The sequence below is a fragment of the Vanessa tameamea genome, chromosome 17 (assembly GCF_037043105.1).
Source record: "Vanessa tameamea isolate UH-Manoa-2023 chromosome 17, ilVanTame1 primary haplotype, whole genome shotgun sequence".
Taxonomy (NCBI): Eukaryota; Metazoa; Arthropoda; class Insecta; order Lepidoptera; family Nymphalidae; genus Vanessa; species Vanessa tameamea.
In genome coordinates, this window is record NC_087325.1 from 4,786,727 (window position 1) to 4,808,551 (window position 21,825).

Sequence of the window (21,825 nt, forward strand, 5' to 3'; positions counted from 1 at the left end):
GTGGTTAACAGTACTTTTTATTAAGAGCGTTAGTTGATGATTTTCAAATAAAACTTCTTTTGACCAACTTATTCTGTCAAAATTACTGACGTTTTTTTTTTAATTTAAAAGTACTTTTTAATAATTAAGAGTTTTGACTGTAACATATATGTACGTAACAAATATAAATGAGCGGAAATGGCCCAGTGGCGTGAATTTTGGACGAAGATTCCAGGTTCAAGTCAGGGTTAACATTGCAAAAATTTCATGCGCTTAATTTGTGTTTACAGTTCGCTTTGTGTACAGTTTACAGTTCGTTTTCAGTCGTGTTTGTGTTTCGTTTTGTCTCGGCATAGAAAGAAAACACCATGACAGCTATGAATGAGTCCGATGAAAATTTTATACATGTTTATCTTTCAAACCGCATTCGATCAGCAAAGTGAAAAAAGCACCAAGCGTCCTCCAAATGAAAAACATTGACTGTAATTTACTTTTGTACTTTTATTAAAACGTTAGAGAAAGTGAGATATTACTTTTGAATAATAAGTTAATGGGTTAATAATTTTCATTCCACATTTGGAATCCTCAATGTTTCTCATACAATCTTATGTTCCTAGTAAACTAGGGCACAAGACCTACTACTCTACCCCTATAAAAGAGTACCTATCAACCAAAAACCTTCAAAGGTTCTATTTAACCTTCTTAGCAGTCGGTCGCTCTCTCAACTCTACACAACCAGTTAAGCCTATTAGTATACATTACTTTGTTACAATTTTATTATAAAATAGATAAGAAAACTTTACTTTTGATAGATATAAAGTAATTTTTATTCGCATAATAAAAAAGTATTTAAATTTGTAATTGCATGGCGATCGCCATTAATTTATTGTTTTTATTATTCATTAGTATTTGGTTAGAATTACATATTATTTTAAATATTGAATTTATAATATAGGTATGATTTAACTATTTTGCTGTGGAAAGTAGTGTTTTATCTACCTAAAGAAAGAGAAAGTACGTGCTAGTAGTTGACAACGGTTATGTCTCGAAGCTCATTGGCTGTAATTATTTCAATAAAACGTGTCACGCAATGTAAAAGAAATGTTGGTGGCTACTGAAGGTAGTAGTAACGAGTTGCGGAGCGTGTGGGTGGTAGAGGCGGCCTGAAACGTTCAAGTCTTTACTGACAGTTGTCGAGCGGCCGCGGGTCGAGACAGCGCGGTCACTATCGCGTTTCCCGCGTGAAAATCGCTTTCCCCGCGATCGCCGTGCGGCGGAGCACGTGAACGCAGTGTCCCGTCGACCGCTCGCGTGACACGCCGCGCTCCTCGCGCCGCATACTCCTGCACTCATCCTGCAGGACTAGCTAGCGTACGACCCCGACGCCCGCCCGACCTACACTGCGCCCGCTTCACCAAATCTCGCGCGCGCACTGAAAAAGTTCCAAATTTGAAAACCGCGAAAACTTTTTAATAACTAATTTAGCCGGGTCATCGATTTCTAATTACGGCCAGTATCTTGTTTACCGAAGAGGTGGAGGCGATGCGGTCCAAAGCAGTTGCAAGACGGTTACAGGCCCAAGGTGAGTTACTTAACAATTGTTTTTTATTTTCAGTAAAAAGGCAACAACTACTTTACAATTTGGAAAAGTGAAACATTGTAACTGAACTTCAGTATAAGGGAAATTGTTGTTTATGAGGATGCGCAGTAGGTACAAAAGATAAAGACAGTGCGATGCGCTCTGTGCGCTCTGCCATTGGTTGACGCCTCCCCCGCCTGACAAGATAGCAAGGGCCATCCTCCGTTTACCGTTGCGCTATAATATACCGCATGCTTAAGTAATAGAGTTTATTTTGTGATGACTTGCTGTTTGGAGGGACGCTCCCTCCATTGTCACTTGTCATTGGATGAGCACGGTAGAATTTCATTATTTATTTACATTATGTGCCATTCAGAAATGCTTCTGTTTTGTATACAAGTGAGAAGTTTCATTATATTAAGTCATTTTTGAATATTAAAGTAGTAATCAAATTATTTTGATTTCGCTTTATTTGTTTAATTTAATTATAAAGTCTATTGGGAATTTCCAAAATAATTAATTCATAAAAGCTATCCTATTTTGAAATCGTTTAACAGTATGTGTTAAAAGCAAAACGTTTAATTAAAATGAAAATTATTATATTTCTACGTTTAACTATCAGATACTTTTAAAAAGTATCTCCTTGCTTTTTATGACATGACAAAATTGAATAGGTACCTTTACCTGTTTAACATTGTCTTTGCTGCCATTGTCTACGATTTAACCTCATTAAATATTAATTAGTGCGTCGACTTTTGACCGCATTTATTACTGCGGTGAGATCGTAACTTTATCGAACGTGTAAAACTTTCCACGTTGATAATAAATGAAAATATTTCACTGATTATGTTGATATTCACAATATCTGACCGGTTTTATCGTTTGTCATTAAACTGGAACAAGAATAGCTGTTTCGAAACGCGATAGCCGAGTATGTTTATGTATTATAAACGTGAAAGAATACTGTATGTACTCGGAGGAATATTTATTTGTCTTTTTAAAACACAAAAACATATATTTAGTAGTAATCCTAGATGTTATTGATCAATGATGTCTTGTAGTTTTTTTTTTGTTTTATAAAAAGGTCCTAAGCCTAAATCCCAAAATTGTCATATCATAAATAATAGGTATAGAATTTTATTCGTAAATTGAGTTCGTTTGTATTAGTAATTGTCTATTCATTTACTCGTAATGCTTATGTCTAATGATGTCATTAAGTGTCAGATCACGTTCACACGAGTTTCGTAAATGTCTTTGGATACAATCTCATCTCCCAGTGTCGTGAAATTCAATTCGAGATTCCTTTGTGTAATTCGATCGATACCTTTCTTGTGTAGTAATGCCAAAAAAACAAACTTTTGTTTTGCTTTAGTTTGGTGACTTAAACAAACGTTAAAATGCATACACAAATTTTTGATTTCAACTGAACTCGACGCAAGTTTTCCGGAAAATATTGCTGTCTTCCATAAATAAGCTAAACAATATTCAATAAGTCCGAGGTTTATTCCTCCAGGAATAGCAGTCGTAAAGTTCCCAGACATACCTATGGACGGATCCTCGAATCATAATAACGCTGGAACTCAGCAGAATCCATAATCTTATTTTTGTACCGCACCACGAAGCGTGAATTTCGCAATTACGAGAGTAGAGACAGCTGTAAGCGAATAGGGCCTTAAAACCGATCACCTTAGATGCCACTATTCCATGTGGAGACTTTCTCAAAATAAACATTTCTTGTCTGTACACGTGCGAATGTGGACTTTATCTCGGAGACGGAGAGTTACGTGGTAGGAGCGGCCAGGTGGCGCATGAAAGCGGACTCTTTGCAGTGGGAGGAGGGCAGGTTATGCGTCGCAGATGTCGCACGGCGACATCCATTGTGTTCCCTCCTATAATTTTATCGAAGCTGATTTACGATCGATTGTTCGGCCGGTGGACAGTCGGCGAGGCGTGGTGTGCGTGCGCGAGCGCATGTGTGCGTGGTGCGTGCTTCCACGGCCGTCGTAACTTACCTGCAGATGGCGCTCGGATACGACGAGCACTCACGCCACACAACGCCCTCGTAAATTAAGAAACGTCGTCTCAACTCGTTCTTTTCAGCTTTATATTATGCATTGAAGAAATTACCGGCTCATACCTCGGACTTCCTTTGTTGCGATTCGCAGCGAAAGCTCTCAATCAACAAATGTTTGTATAAGCGTAGCGCACAGCACCATGATAAAACGGTTTATATGAAGGTACTAGGTATTGTAGTGGGAAATTGTTTTCCGGTACAATTAAGATTGAGTTTCAACATTCAATAGGCACTTGTGGGCTAACTATTTGTTCAATCGATAGCACGTGAAATAAGAAATTACAGGTGAAAGCATTATGTTCGCGCCGTTAACAATTTGACAGACGATTGTGAACAATAACATGGTATTTTCATTCCGTTGAGTAAAATTTTGTAAACATGGCTTTATTGCGTAATTCAAGCAAGACAGTTAAACATGACTTATGCGCAAAAACTTCTGACGTAATCAGTCATTTTATAAAATTTACTTTCCGTTATTGAATACTTATACAATCAATCAATTAAAACTTCCTGGGAAAAATAATTTAACATTCAGAAACCTGTAGTGAAGGTATATTGACATGAAAATATATAAATTGGTGGTTTGATTTTTACCTCTTAACAATCGTTTGTCTTACAAGTCAGAACTTTACTATAAGATTCTAGTTCTGTATCCATAGAAATGTAACCTTTCGTGTCTGTGCGTGCGTCACATTAATGGAGAGTCCAGAACCAAGATGCGGCTGCTTTAGTTTTCTCAAAGTTCTCAGTGGCGGATTCAGAAGTGTCGTATGGGAGGAGATTGACACCGCTGATGGTAGATTTTAGCAAAGTAAACACGAAAAAAAGAAACCACAGAATATAACTATTGTTTTGCTTTAGTTAGTGTAATAATTATAAGTAGTAATAATTGCTAAAACGTGTAATATAAATAATAATTACCAAGATTTGACACGAAAGAACTCAGACGTTTTGGGTGAGGCGGGTGACTCTGAGGTCCATGACAAGTGAATCCGCAACTGAAAATGCTCATTTACGTTTAAGGATTTCTTAACTGACATTATTTTACTAATATAATTTATTAATTATAACAAATATATTTTAAAACATATAACTCAAAATACAAAGTTAGTCAATGAAATTAAAATGGAACAAAATGGTTTTTTTTTTTGTCACTTTATACGCTAAAAAATACAGATGCGTTTGAAACTATACGTAATTTAAAAAAAACAATGTAAGACAAGACATGAAATAATAAGAGATAATTATTTGAATACATGCTGATACAAATTATTCATTGACAACAGACGCGTAGTATTATTTTTTTGATCAATAGAAAGTGAACACAATGTACAATGTAAATATATATGTCCCAACAAAATAACAATTTTAAATATTGATACATTTACAAACACCATACATCGCAAGTATATCTTATAACTCATCATCAATCGCACAGATGATCATCAAACAAATCTAGTTTTGTTCGCTGAAATTTTTAATCTAGACCATAAAAAGGCAATGTATATACATAAGTTAATTATAAATTAGATATAATAATTACATATTGATAAAGTAAAACAATCACTAAATACATTTAGGAAGAAAATGTCGTGAACGGGAACTAAAGTTAATACGAATTCAAGTGAACGGGGACACTTTACCGGCTTCCACGTTGGGTTACATAACTCAGAAGAAATGATTCAAGGACGAAATAAGTATATTCGTATTGCATTATAATTATCTATTAACTGTATCTTTAGGGACTTATTCTACCGCCAAGCAGCTATACTTAGTATTGTTGTGTTCCAGTTTGAAGGGTGAGTGAGCCAGTGTAACTACAGGCACAAGGGACATAATATCCCAAGGTTGTTGGCGCATTGGTGTAATGTAAGGAATGGTTATTATTTCTTACAGCGTCAATGTCTATGGGCGGTGGTGACCACTTACCATCAGGTGGCCCATTTGCCCGTCAGCCTACCTATTAAGTACATAAAATAAAACAAAATTTAAAATAAATAGAATATCCTTATATTCGGGATTCATACACACGGTCTTGCCGTTAAAAATTATCGGAGTTGATGGGAATTTTTCTGCAGAAGCCACTCGTGTGCTTCGGAGAGCACGTACGCCTGTTGCTCTTACATCTGAGCACGGTATGGCGGATCCGTTCGTGTTGTGTATGAGTGAAAAATATTGTGCAATAAAATATGTCCCACGCGGATGGGTGGTCTTCCATGAAAAAACCACCTTATTGTCGCTTTTTATTTTGTTAATTAAATCACTATGTTCCATAAAAACAATGTTCATAATACCTTCTAGATATTATCGCCTTAGTTCCTAAAATGTAATTTAATTATATAAAAATCTTTGATTCAATACATATTCTGGGTTTTTATAACAAAGAAATGTGCATAGATGTAAAGACAATGGCAATGTAATATTTTACAATCGTTGATTGGCGTAACGAGGTGATCTCACTAAGATAACCTTATCTCTGACTCACACGCTGTTTCATACATTTCTAACACACGTAACATTATATATACCTACTATTTTATAGCCATCTGTAAATATATTTTCATGATATTAAATGAATATAAATATAAACTACAATAATAAAATTTAAATCATGTTCGTTTTTTAAATCCTTGCGTTTCCAATATGAAAATCTTTCTACAAAGCTTTTCATTGATATAATATAATATTAGTATACGAGATATATACGACAGCTTATAAATGCCCCACCACTGGGACAAAAGTGACGAGCGAAACTCTGTGGTTGTTTTTGTGTACGCAATCTTCCGTTAAGATTAATGTTGTCTCATCAGACTATTAAACTTACACATTTAAGTATATTATACTTATTTATTTAATCCTTTTCAGTGTACACTTTCATAACGCTGGTACCACGTTGAGTCATATAAATTGTCTAGAAGATATCACTTTTTAGTACTACGACCGCCTTTGTACATCTGGTTTACAATCAAGAGCATTTTAATCGTCTGTTTTGGTTCGTTTAGTACTGTATGTAAGTTGTTTAATATAAACGATAAACTATTGATTGTATATATTATAGCATAATCTAATGATTTCCGTAATGGCATTCGAGGCCTTGACATTAAGTGAACTGCCGATATCCATTCTTTAAGTAAGGTCGTGACGGCCCCCGCAGCGTGATGGTCCATTCTACTCATTGGTAACGTTTATTGAGTTTTGGGCATGAAATTTTCTTTGGTAACTGGTGTTTAATTACAACAGTGTGAGTGAAGAAAAAAATGTATGTATCTAGTAAGGAATTCTATTGTTATGTCAATAAGTATTAACATTATATAACAGTATATAAGTTATATAATATTTCGTTCATTTTTTCCATGTGTATACCAAATCATAATTGTTGATTAAATCATAAACCTACATAAGCTAATTCTAATAGTTTATTTTGTGTTTGTAATTTTTTTTTTAAGTAACCCTGAAGCCAAAAATCTCACATACTTGTACGTTACTGGTCAATAAATGCAGTACTGTTATTAACACTAATTAATAAAATTTATATAAGAATATTAGTAAGTCTGATTTGTCTATTACCTAAATCGTTTATTACAGATTAGGAGTAGAAACGAGAGAAGGAAAGAGAGGGGAATATTTCGATATATGAATGTAAGACAATATGAAATAAAGTTTCTACGTGTTTACAATTTTTATTTAACCCAAAAACTCTTGAGAAAATGAAATTAACGGTACTAACAACAATAACACATACATTAAACATGGTTTTCGTCATCGTCAGCCAATCGTTATTTATTGTTGCACAAAGGTGCGTCAATGCTTCCGGTTCTTCGGATCTTCTGCATCTGGTCCGGTCCCGCTACCTTTGTCAGATCATTTTTCTATCTGGCTGGAGAGCTCGCTGAGTTTACGCAATCCGCGGTCTATATTCTAGGACTAATCTGCTCCAACAGCAATGGGTCCTTCGACATACGTGATCATCCCTCTATCAATTCTGTTGGTTAATTTTGATAGCTATGTAGCTCCGATTTTTCTCGGAATAATTTAATTTTTTATTTCAACGTTTAAGTTACTCTGTTAGTCACACATCCACAGACTTTGTGGACTAGACTCACAGTTACAGTCCGCAAAAATGCATAATAATAATTACTATAATAATAGAACGCTATATCGATACTTACCCATATTTCCTGCAGTGAGCGTCTATGATGAACGCGACCTCGTCCTATCAGGTGGCACATTTTCTGGTCTTAAAATAACTTGTGGTTTGTTTAGAAGGAGGTAGCCTAATCTATGGTTTAGTGAGGTATATCAAATAAAATACTCATGAGAGCCAATTCGTAGAGCTAGCTGTTAGAGACTAATGAACAATATCATAGTAATATAACCAACTGACTAATGAAAAGGACACGTAAACATGGCTAGAAGTTACGTAGGGTATCTATTGCTTAAGTAGGTCTAACTGCGGTGACGTTTACTTAGTGGAAAGCTTTGTGTAAGCCAATCTGAGTAAGTGCTACCGGCTCATCGGATTTTCTACCGCCAAACAACATTGCTTAGGATTGTTGTGTTGCGGTGGTGAGTTAGCCAGTTTAACCACATTTCAGCTGTCATGGTTGGTGGCGCATTGATGGTGTAAGTATTAGTTAATATTTCTTACGGCGCTAATGTCTATGGGCGGTGGTGATCACATACTATCAAAACGCCTATTTGCCCGTACAAAAAATCAATGAGAAAATAAACCAAAATAATCAGAAACCAAAACAAGTAATACGTTTCTAATATATGTAATGATCATACAAGTGTTGAAATCGTATTCTATCTCGATAAGCCTCAAATGATTCAATTATAACTCATTAGTATTTTATACATATACAATGTGTACAAAGAGTTATATAATATTATCTATTAATTTGTGTGATAAGTAACGAATTCATATTCAACGCCTTTTTACTGCCTGAGAATATATTTTTGTATGGAATAATTATGTTTGAAGGGCGATAAAAAAAAATTGTGACATTATTTTGATTCATTGTATTGATATGGTATTTTATTAGGTATTGGTTTGCTAGAATACATGTACAAATCTACATACGAGTACATTTATGTTATGTCAAGTTAATATACAGTTATAACTTGGTGTATATTAAATTATTGAAAATTACGTAAAGTTGGTGACTATCCTATAGTTTTCAGAGGAGCTGTTAATCAAAAACCAACTAAATGTAAACTTTCTTGTGATATCACGAGCTGACCTTATTTTTTAGGCCGCGTAACGACTTTACGTATGGCAAAAACCATTATTAAATTTACCTAATCATTATAAATCAGACACTTTGAGGTCAAAAGCTGCTCATTAGCCGCAGAAAAATATCAAAAATCATATCAGCGTTGTGTTTTATGCTAATTATTATAAATGAACACAGTAAGGGTTATTGTCCAGCGTGCGCGATCTGATGCTATCTAGCTTCCGAGCGTCGCGCCGCTGTTATTATGATAATAGCTTTAAGACACGAACTTTATTATGAAAGCCACTATTTTGTGATCAATCAGTTTTACTTCACCGTGTCATATTAATTCGTAAATCGATGTTCTATGCGTTCCGATAACAGTTCAAAAATAAAACTGTTTCACGCTATTCTACTGGGTAACCTAACCAATGCACTATGCTTGTATTATCCTTCATTTTTTTTATATATTATTGAATTTTGGTTATGATTATACTATTTATATATAAGACATTTTTATTTCTTATGCGGGACGATGGCTTAATCGTTGCATGAAACATCGTGAAACTTAAATAATATATTTTAAAAGAACGTTATGAAATCAAAAGATTAATTGCAGATAAGCTTTAAGAATTAATCTTATCATTGAATTCTTTAAATTCTAATCGACTTCATTGCATTAAGGTAATTAATAAATTGCATTGCAAAACATTATTCATTACCGATCAGACGATATATGTCATGTTTACCATAAGTGGCATCACGCTGAATTACTCAAAGGTCAATAGATATTAATTACTTAGAATGTATTTTAGATTCTAGTGGAACAAGCCATAGCTCGACTTTACAACATAATCTTATTGTTAGTTGTAGTGTAATATATTCGAAGCGGTAAGGAGTCTACTGGATTTATGAGGACTGCTTTGGTATACAGGATAAACAAGGTTACCTATATGCATTTTTTCAGAGCTGTAGAGAACTTTGCCCAAAAATGACACTTATTTCGGTACGGCTTTGTTTGGGTAGATACGAACAGCAATACTTAGTATTATTGAGTAACGGTTTCAGGGGGAGTGTGCCACTGTAACTAGAGACACAAGGGACATAACATCTTGGTTCCGAAGGTTGTTGGTGCATTGCCGATGTATGGTGTAGTTGAAATTTCTCACGGCACCAATTTCTATGAGCAGTCAACTCAAATTAATTTTATTCAAGTAAACTTCACAATGAAGCGTTTTTGAATCGTCGATATTTAAATTCTACCAATACTACAGTGATGATCAATTACACCAGGTGGCCCATTTAATCGCCCGCTTACCAATGCTATAACAAAAGTATTCTATTATTTTATTTCGCTTGGGATAACCAAAATCTAGCACATGGTTTATATGGAGTATTCAAATAATCCTTACTCGATATTTCTAGGCCACCTTTAGTTACTCCACCAGTTATACTGAACTGGTGTCTTACAGTCTTACCAAAAACTCAGGTTTCTTTTGACTTTATCAAAGATTGCTGATGGTTTTGATGTCCGGAGAATAAAATGTGTGATGCTTATCTTTACATTGTGCATTTTAATATGCGGTGTTATATTCCTTTGTAAGATTTAAGAAAACGCTAAAAAATATACTTCCAAAAACTGAAATTATTACTTTGACTTGCAAACAGAATGTTAATAAAAATATTTGAACATTTAAATTGAAATATGGAGTAAAAAAATACAAAAAGTACAGAATTATTCGTTTCCAATATAATACGTAAGTAGCAAGAACTATCTGAGAACTAATAAGATTTCCACCAAACACTATCAAGTTAAGATTAATCGCCTTTGAAGGTCGGATGGCTGGCGACGTCGATCCCTCACCAAGTCCGAACAAAGACACCGTCCCCCATCTATCACTGTGATAGCGTTATTGATAGCGTAACTGTTGTTAGCCAGATGAAATATCCTTTCTGGTAAACGATCTAAGATCGGAAGGACTTGATATTTCTTGCACTGAAGCGTCTTCAATCTTCTATTTGGATTTAATAATATTTGATTGGTTTTTACGAAATCCTCGGATTGAGATGGTGCGGCTCTAATCTAATCTGCCACTAGTAAGGGTGTTTATATAAATGACGATTGCATATGTGCCGGCTATATTTTAATGGCATTCTCAAGTAAATAGATAAAATTGACATAATTTGTTAAATTGCTATTTATCCAAATTACATTTTAAACAAAGTATATTGTATTTTTATCCAGGAAATAATAATTATTAAAATTTAGCAGTCATAATAAGTTCATTTTGACACCTAAAGACAAAACATAAATGTTTATGTAATGAGCACGAACGCTCTGAAGGAGGCACTTGGTAGGACTTCTTGAGAGGGTCTTATATTACAAGGCAATTTGATAAGGAATTATTTATTAAAGATAGATAAACAAGCTACCCATTTCAGCTTCACACGTGTAAAATAGATATTTTTTTCCGTGCTATTTTTTTTACCTTATGATGTAGGTAATACAAACCTTTGCCAACCGATCTGTTGCCGTGACTTGCTTATGTATTGCGTTTATTTAAATCTCCTCATATTTGTAAAGGTTCTTCAAATTGCAAGGTAAAGAAGAATATTTGTACAATTAACGTTTAAAATGAATATGATATTTATTTCATAAGGATTAATAAATAATTATGACAATTCAGTTAAGTTAATGTTGTTCGTGTTATTATTTTTAAACATTAATATGGTTATTATAATTTTAAAATTTATTTTGTCTATATTTATAAAATTATGTATGATTTATACTAAAATTATGAATGCGAATGTAACTCTGTCTGTTACCTCTTCGCGCTTAAACCGCCAAAGCGATTAAGATGGATAGATACCAAAGTATGGAGATAGTTTGAGTCTCGGGGAAGAACATAGAGTACATTTTTTAATTCACTCCTCGAGGGGGTAAATGAGGGTTGGTGTGGTATAGTTTCGTTTTTTTTAATTCGCTGGGTAAAAGTCGCAGATTCAGCTAGTTTAAGATAATTCGGAATCCTTCGCGCGTCTGTCATCCTACATTTCATTTTCCGCCCTATAATTAACTATAGCTAACTATGTATCAGTATATCCATGCATATTGTTTTATTGTATATGGGTATGCGTTATAATTATATGCCAGTTTTTCAGTTCGGAGCTGATTTAATAGGACCTACGCACGGTATGTCGACCTTGAATAATAAATAAAGATATAAAATAAGATAACAAGAGAAAATATAGCGATATTCACGTGTTTGTAATATTGGAATTTTTAAAAAATGGTTTTGGCCATAAATTCATTAAATATTGGTATGTGTATATAAAAGTCAAAATACCACTCACTGATTAATCACGAAATCTCAGAAACTATAACACCTACAAACTTGAAGTTTGGTAAGAAGGGGTTTACTACTTTTTTGGGGTTAAACAGGCTATGGTAGTTTATATGAAAATCCGATGTTATTGAAGTTAAAGTAATTATGGCAGAAGGATTTCAAATGGTATTCAAGTATAAGAATTATTGAAAACAACTACTCACTATTATAAGGAGATTTTTTTTTTATTACAGTAAAAAGTACTTTAGCGAGTTATGAATAAGAATTTGTTTGTATGCAATAGATAAAATCGGAATCTGTTAAACCGATTATCCAGCAATAACATTTTATTTTATTTCAGTAACAATAAGACTCTTACAGTTAAAAACTGAAATAACTGCGGTTAAATCCGCGGGCACAGCTAGAACTAAATAAATTAAAAATCGCTGGCTACCATATGAAACCCTGAAAAGTCACAAATTCAACAATGATAATGAATATAACAAAAAAAAAAACAATTTATCTTATTAATAAGTTGGACACAAACAATATTTTATCTCATATTAATATAATTACCACATACAATCTGAGTACATAGTCATTATCCCTCAAATAATACCGTGTATTTTTGTATTTAATTTGTTGTGTCAACAGGCTTAGAGTATTCGCTATTATCCGAAAACGGCAATATGTAGATGATGTATTTGATGATTTATATATATATAATAGGTATTTAGGAATACATAATCAAATTTTCCAGAGTGCGAGGCATGCAATTTAATTTATTTACTTCCTGTATTAGCAAAGAATAATTCCCGGATCGTAAGTTATGGTAGAGCATCGTAAAGAACTAATTGGTGATAAAGGTGCTAATTGGACGGCTATCGGCGCAGGCGCACTAATAAAACTGAAGTTCTATATAGCCTCTCTTAACGATCTATATACGATAACCTTATTTGACTTTACTTATATTTATAGTATGAGAAAGCAAGCTAGATAACAAAAATAATTTATATATTAAATCTGTGACGTCATAGTATATTCGTAAATACATGAATAGTCAGTGGCTGTGTCTTTGCTATTAATAGATTGATTTTGATAGAACCTTTTTTGAGCTATAGCATAATACGTTCGACTTTGGAATCTTTTTATATAACTTGTATGAGATAACGTGTATTAAGGTTGTGTTGATATTTTATGTATGTGTTAAATATTATTAATACTTCATTTGAATGTACAGTAGAAAAAAAAGTTGTAAATAATTTGTCGATGAGGCCTACTGCACATAGAGTAATTTCGCTAATTGAATTTGTAAATAAAAGTTGTTATAAAAAATAATATAAAATTGATAGATAGGTACGTAATACATTTTTTTTTTTATATTGGACAACATCACATACATTACTCTGATCCCAATGTAAGTAGCTATAGCACTTGTGTTATGGAAAATCAGAAGTAACGACGGTACCACAAACACCCAGACCCAAGGCAATATAGAAAATGAGCTTTTTCTACATCGACTCGGCCGAGAATCGAACCCGAGACCTCGGAGTGGCGTACCCATGAAAACCGGTGTATACCCTACTCGACCACGGAGGTCGTCAAATTATCTTTCCAATATTTTTTTATTTGTATTCGCTACGACTTTTGGGGGGTATATGTTAATACTCGCCCCAAAAACCGTAGCAAGACAAAAAGTAAAAATGTTTACGTGGTAGAAAAAAAAAAATTTTTTTTTGTTGCAATAAAATTTAAATACATGCCATATTTCGGGGTCATATTATAATTAGAAAATTTATTCAAGGCTATTTTGTTAAAAAAAAAGTATGTAATATGTTAACCATTTTGAGGATAAGTTGGGCGCTTATTCCGGCACGATACTCCAATGCGGGTGGTGGATATACATGTGGCAGATTTTCACCAGATAAGTGCAGGTTTCTATGTATTTCTTTACCGTTAAGCATAAAACTAATTCGAAACACTAATTAAGCAAATGAGAATTCAGTGATGCTTGCCCGGGCTGGAGCCTACAAAATTTAGTTGAGATTTACGCATTCAGCCACTGTGCCAGTTTTGTTTTTTATAAAGGTGTCTATTGTCTGTTTATAAACTGACACAATTGTTGTTTAAAAATGTGCGGAACTTATGAAAAATTTAATAAAATTGCTCTAAATAGGTACAAAACAGTCTCAGACTATAATAAAACAGGTTAAATATTTTTGATAAGTAATATCGTTAAAAATGCTTATTAAGGCTTGTTGGGCGGACCTCGATTAGCCTTCGTGACTTTTGACTTATGGCTGACCGATCTTTGATGCGTGGCCATACTGACCATTCTTACGATATGGATCAACACTCGCGGTATGAACACCAAACGATAAATATGACTATTATAATCATGTTAGTGGCCTTATTCATAAATACTTATTTAAAAAATATTTATTATTCAACTTAAACAAGGCTGTCGTAAAATTAATATTTTATGATATTATAGCAGGTAACCGTAAGGCCGTATTGTAACGAGGACTTCTCGCTTTGTTAGTGCTTATAAATAACAGTTTTGCGTATACTTACAATTATCTATTAAACTTATTTTCACAATAATCATAATTAAAAAAAAATGAAATGTTTGGATTAAGTATATGTTAGAATCGAATGGTTTGAAGTCAAGCATTTTTTTTTGTTTGTTAGAAATGTTGACATTTTAATTTGGAGAAATGTAAATCAACTTTCAGTGCCTTTCAACTTCCGAATTCGTTAATGAATTAAATTAGCTATCCTTCCTGTGCAAAAATATTCAATTGTAAAATAACGTCTAAATTTAAAGGTTACGTTGAATTTCCTCAACTACCGTTGGTATACTTGCCGGATACTACACTGTTTCAGGTTGAAACTAAAATACCAGATAGTTTGCATGTATGTAATATGATTAATGTTTTCATATTTAGTAACTACTAAGTTTTCTGGGTGGTGGCTTTCGTTTAATTTAGCCTTGTTAAAAGTCTGATGATTGAATTACATAATTGATTCAAGATATGTAAGAGACCAAAGACATTGGTAACGTCATCACTGCCCATAAACATTGGAAATATTAATCATTTCAAGCTACCAATCTATCAAGCTTTGGACCTAAGAACTCCCCTGTGCCTGAAAACAGTAAGACTAAGTATTGTTGTTTGGCGGTAGAATATACGATGACTGGGTGGGATCTACCCAGGTGGGTTTGCACGCGCTACTACCAAAAAAGATGTATGAATATTAAAATAATTATGCTCTTTAATTGGTAAAAGAGAGTAACTCACTACTGAGTTTTTTGCCGATTCTTCTCGGTAGAATCTGCATTCAGAACCCGTATATTTTTATTATTTGATGAAATATCAGTCAAGAGAACGGAGCCGATACTTACTGGCATTAACGATGTAGGCAATTAAATCGTTTCAATTATTAATTATTCTACAGAAATGATTTATAAGCCGCGGATAAGACAAACGAAAGACGGCGTTTAGTATGCATTACTGCGGGTTACGTGTGTAAGGGTAGTTATGGGATTAAGAATTGCCGAGGTTTTAATAGCTGTAGCTAAACGCCAAGTATTTGCTGAGTGAGGTGAGCCGCAATTAAAATTCAATTTGCACAAATCAACCGCTTAAACAAAGGAAAACACTAATGACTGTTTTCTTTGTTTATCTTAATAAATATTGTTATTTAAATTATTATTTTGATGAGGTCTTCAATCTGTGTATAAACGTATATGAACTGGTAATTAGTTAGAAAGTGATATTTACGAAAACATTATTTTTATTCTAAGTTAAGTAGTTTTGCTTCTTATTTAGTTAGTGTAGACTATTCTTCAATTGTCTTCTTTAATTAATTTGATTCTAGTTCAAGAAAACGTTTTCGTTGGTGTAGTTTAATAATTTTCTCGCTAATATTTAAGCAGCTGGTTGATATGTTACTATTTAGTGTTTGCGAAACAACCCCTCATAAGTCACTTTAACATCCTATTCGAATTGAATATTTTGGCACCGCTGTTGTTACGAGACACTGGTTATGAGGGCTTATCTGGTGAGTCATTCGTGCCACTTTCCAGCTTTCGTGACGGAATTCGTAGGATTTTCATGTAGACCACTTGAAGTGATTGTGTATTGAGCGAGTTATACACGAACGGAAAAGCTTCTTTTGGTCATTGCGATCAATAAGCACTTCTTTTAGCGCATATGTACCTATGTCGAGACATTTCATAATTATTTTAAGTTTTAGTGATATTATCAAAATTTAATTCAATATATAGAAAACTATTATTGAAAACTAGTATTTTATAAGTGTTTGTTTAGCACTTATAAATTTACCTTTATGTCAAGTGATTTTTGTTTAAGATAACTTTTTCGTCAAAATAACAAGGAACCACGCATTAGTATATAACTACATATGCAGGCAGGCTCTTTCCTATATTTTATCTATATTTATACAATACTCACTAGCCTAATATAAGAAAAATTATAAAAAAAAAATACTTTTTAGGGGAAGACAGTTCGTTACGACAGTAAGGTGATTTAAACAAAGAAAACAACGGACATTGACATCTAAGGGATAGTGAGAAAGGTCAAACGACTGCAAGTCGTTACAAATTATCAACTCATATTAATATTACTATAAGGATCAAGGACACGTATACAATTTAGCCATTAAATTTTATATTTGAGATATTATCAGCCTTAACGAAATCTGAACGTCAAACAATAATTTAATTTTTATGATATCTTATCTCGATCTAAGGCACATTTATCATCTAATCAAAGCTAGGCCAGCGTAAGGCGGTTAATTAGGTGGCGCTGGTCACGCATGTCGCACCGCTATCTTACCGAACATATTTTCTTCATTAACTTGTCCGCCTCCTACGTTCTTTTTACGTCGTTGTAAAAAGCTTAAGGTCTTTTCATATTAGAATATTCGCGTGTGTAGTAGCGTAAATCAGTGGATTGTCACTGTGGTCGACTTATAATTTTATTGTCGGAGGAAGGCGACACGACAGAGTGTCACGCGAACGCCTCACACGACATCATGCGGATTCAGCTTTTATTGTCCGACCTCTAATTACGAGTTATTTCAAACTAGATCTTGCCTAAGATTGGAGTCTAGACCGACTATTGAGTGGACCTTTCGTGAGATATTAATTGTAGTGTAATGTTAGGTGGATGATTACGTTTTTGATGATTAGCTTTGAAGTATGTCTACAAGTATTATTCTGTAAGAAGTCACTTCGTATCTCATTCAAATTTTGAAAATTATGGTGATACGCTATTTTGATGCATGTATTCTTTTAACATTATAATTCTTATAGTCAATATCACATATCACTTTCCGAGTTTCCACAATGGTGTTATGTTGTGAGTTTCGAGTTTGATCCTACAGAATAGGCCTTCTGATCAGCAAAGATCAATTGAAGCTCGATGATGGTCTTAGACGAGGTAAACATGATGTATAGAATTGTCAGTAAATAAATGGAATAATTATTTTCCTTATTAAAATTTCCACGTTAATGCCGTAATTACTTTGGCCTGTTATAAACGAAAGAATAATGTTTTTATTAATACGGTGATTTCTTTGCCGTGTAAAAAAAGGACTTGATTTACTTTCCATATTTTTGAAGTCTTTGAAGCAGTAGCTCAACTAAATCAATCTGCAATGTATTAATATACCTCTAAAACGATTACCCCAGTGACCTGAGCTATATAATTTCCAGAGAGTAATTTTATCATTGACTTCAATTCTCTTACTAAGTCAATGTTCAATTTTTTAATATTAATTCATACTTCTTATCTAAATAACTTTTCTTCCATGAAAAGACTGAAGTATATAAAAGTAGGTTGTCCACGCCCCGCGGCCATTATGCGACAGGATGTCGAGCGGTCTGGCTAATAGGTGTCATTACTGTGTCGTTCAGAAATTGCTTCACTATCGGACGAGTTATCACGATTTTATAGGCTTAGATTACATGCTGCCTTTTATATCGTCCGCTTAGTCTATATAGCGTCAGCCACGCCTACCTTTTACTTCCAAACTATTTTATTTTAAATTAAAATGATGCATATTACCTCTTTACTAATAATAATATATAATTTTTAAGAAATATCAATTAATAATATTTCTATGAATTAAAAAAATCATTTATATAGTGTCGCATGTACTGAACTCGTTTTCTTCTATTAGGTAACTGCTTTATTTTTCCATATAAAAATGCGAACGAGAAAATGTTTGTATAGAAAACGACTTCTCATTTATAACACTTGTTTTATATTTAGCCTGAAGGTACTAAATATATTTTCACAGTATATATCGCCTTGACTGATTTCCTCCGTAGAGAACACCCTCAAGTGGTCGTCTTAGGAATTGTGCGAAAAAAGGTCCGGTTCCAAATACTGGTACAGGGTACTGTAATATTATATAACAACAGGCCCCTGTTAATCTGAGATGCAGGTGTTGCGAAAAACACGGGCGCCGCGCTTTGGGGGGATCTCTTTAGCGAGGATGGTCAAGTCTTGGACCATAGGCTTCCCAGATGTCTCTAAAAAATGTTGCACCCGGAAACACTTGTGCTATATTATAAGGTGCTTACTTGTCCCTGAGGTCCCTTGTATTTTGGGATACGATCGTTCCGTCGCTGGTGATCATTTACTGTACAGTTCCACCTGCGTCGGCGCTTTCACCCTTTCTTCAACCATATTCGTATATTAAATATTTTAATAATTACTAATTCACGTTCGCTTCATTCGCGAATTTCATCAAAGATGCTTCTGTCTGATTAAAGTCTATAAAAAGTTTAATTTATTATAAAAATGAATTATTTGAAAATATTCATATTATCGATGTATGTAATCCAAGTACACCATCTTAGATACATAATAATAAAATGTTTCGTGGCGGTTAATTTATGCGGGACATTAATATTCTAAATGATAATGAGCGTTATGATAGCTGCCTTGATAGATACAGGAATATTCCAACCCCCGTGGGTTATGGTAATATTAAAATTTAATAATATGTTTTGTAACTCACTAAAGTATACCTATATACCTATATATCTGTGTGTGTATGAGACAAACGTTCTGACCGCGATTCGGTTACTTAGAAATAAATTTTATAGTTTAATAAAAATGTATTGTAGTAATTCAATTTCATTTGTTTTTTTCTTGAATATGTAGACAGATTTCCAAATCTGATTGATTTTCCCTAACTGGTAATACTTCCAATTAGCAAAAGTTATATTTAGTCTATAGTTACAAACTAGCGCTAGGTTCTTTTCAATGTTTAAAAACAGAAAATAAAAAAATATATAGAAGCTATATTTTATTTAGTTATGTTTTTCGGACGTTACTGTTTATTGTTTGATTGTTATCATTATATTAAAATGTTATTGCTATCTCATTTCAACTGGACTATGTTTTTTTGACTTTAATATACTGGTTGTAAAACACACATACGCAATCACGCTAACAGCAGCTTATTAATGACGAAAATTGACAAGCGGCAATTGGAATAAATAGGATGAATAAATAAATAAATGTTCTATCTCAGACTATCGACTATTAGAACTATCGAAACTTAATACAGTACTGTATTTGGGAATTATATATTTATTAATTTTGTTAAGATCACGTATTACCGATAAAACAAAACAACATTTAGTTATTTTATAACATACTATAAACCCATAACTAGGGGTGACTTTGTACTAAGTAAAAGTGTATTGTAAAAAATATATATTTCTGATTTTGTGATAGCCATGTTACAATGATTTGTATTTAACAAAATATCAATATTATAACTGAAGCTACGATTGAGTATTAATCGCAAATCATACTCATATTGTTGTGCAAACTGTTGAAATACATTGATATAAATTTTCTAGAAATGTTTATTTTTTTAACAGCATTAATATGTAAAATTGTCAATATAGGTGCATAATTAAAAATACATACTTTATTTAAAACAATAGTATTGGTATAATTATTTATTTAGCAATGTATTGTATGTACAATATAACTAAGTACAAAAGGTATGCATATCTCTTTATGAGTTTTCTTTCGGCACACCTACACATCAAAATAATTTAGACAGATAAATAAGAGGTAGACACGATCATACAGTCATACTGAGCCTGCTCCACCACGCTGCACCAATGCGGTTTAGTTAATACACATAACAGATTCTCTTTACGGCTCTTCTAAAATTACAATGTGCGTACATCATTTATATTTAGTAGTTTAATTAATACGACATTATAAAACATATTTTGTTTTTGTTTTATCTTGGGTTTTCCCAATTATATTTTTTATTTAGCAATTATGAAATGTCCTTCCAGATGATTAATAAAAATTTTATATCCATGTTTTGCCCATTAGTTCACTTTAGGGGTAGATGATGTATCAGATAGGGAGGTCAAGTGTCCCCCCGGGGGGTGAAATGTCCATAAAAGGGGGAAATTCTGACCGCGCAGTCAGATCGAATATGTTGATAACAGCTAAGGAAAACAAGACAGCAATTTTATGTACAATTCTGAACTCCTTAATTTCCCGGCTGATAGTAATCACGCAACTTTTACGTATCGAGTTTTAATTATCACGCTGGGGGATTGCGGTTAAGTGATTCTTTATTTACTTTACGTAACTACCTTTGCCTGCCAAGTTAAAAACGACGAAATCATTCCATTTATAAAATTTGAACAAATGTATTAACAGACTGTTTTTATATTCCAAATTTATAAATAAAAACTACTGTTCGATTCTAGTTAGAAATATTTCACCTTACAATTGATATTGGAACATGACTCAACGTGTAGATAAGCTGTCATATTTCAGACCCTTACAAGTTACTATCAGAGCTAGCACGCTCATACACTTGCTCAATGGCATAGAGGGTAGTTTTTATGAGTGGCACCAGATGGCGTGTGTCATTTAGTGCACCCACATCTCGATAACTTTCTTTGACCCTTGACTTTCTTGTTGGTCAAAAGAAAATGCGTGTGGATCATTGTTCAGAACAAACTTAGGGTTATGTTTCCAGATAAATTTAACGTTTTAATTTTTTAATGAAAAGCAAACATAATACAATATTATATACATCTGCAAAGTTTCTACGTCTATAATAGTTACACAAGCACGAAAAATTAACAAAGACAAAAAACATAAGATCAGATAGGTAACAAATTAAACAATCAATTATTGTAAAATCTTTTTTAATATTATAAAGTTTGGATAGATGGACGTTTGTTAGTCAATAACCTAAATGAAATTTGACACAGATTACAGTCATAAGCTATTTTACACCTGAAAAATGTACCTAATACTAACCCTTTTTACAAAATTATATTATTATATGATTAAATATATCTGTATTAATATATAAATAGACCGATAAATTAGTTCACGCATAATTGTCTTATATAAGAAAGATATTCTATACGAATAGTACGTATATAGTTAATGATATCAGGAAGGAATTTAAAATCAGTGATGTATTTCGTAGCTAACAAGGTAATTTTCATAGACGTGGCGTGGTATGCAGCGCGCCATCCGAACAATTTCGCCTAATGACACCCGTGCTTCCTTACTGCTCGGAACAGCGCATTTGTTAGAACTCCTGTAATTTAGA

General features: G+C 33.3%; 1 protein-coding gene across 2 annotated transcripts in view; it reads left to right on the forward strand.

Annotated features, from left to right (window-relative positions):
* The first annotated feature begins 1,189 nt into the window (after nucleotides 1-1,189).
* The window catches only part of LOC113400475 (histone-lysine N-methyltransferase MECOM-like), a 92,945-nt gene continuing 72,309 nt past the window's right edge, over nucleotides 1,190-21,825 (forward strand). The window contains exon 1 of one of the 2 annotated variants that reach the window (XM_064217488.1): nucleotides 1,190-1,561. In XM_064217488.1, coding sequence (XP_064073558.1) covers nucleotides 1,522-1,561 — 40 coding nt within the window. In that variant the 5' untranslated portion in view covers nucleotides 1,190-1,521. The remainder of the gene's footprint in view (nucleotides 1,562-21,825) is intronic. The other variant, XM_064217487.1, reaches the window with a different exon arrangement.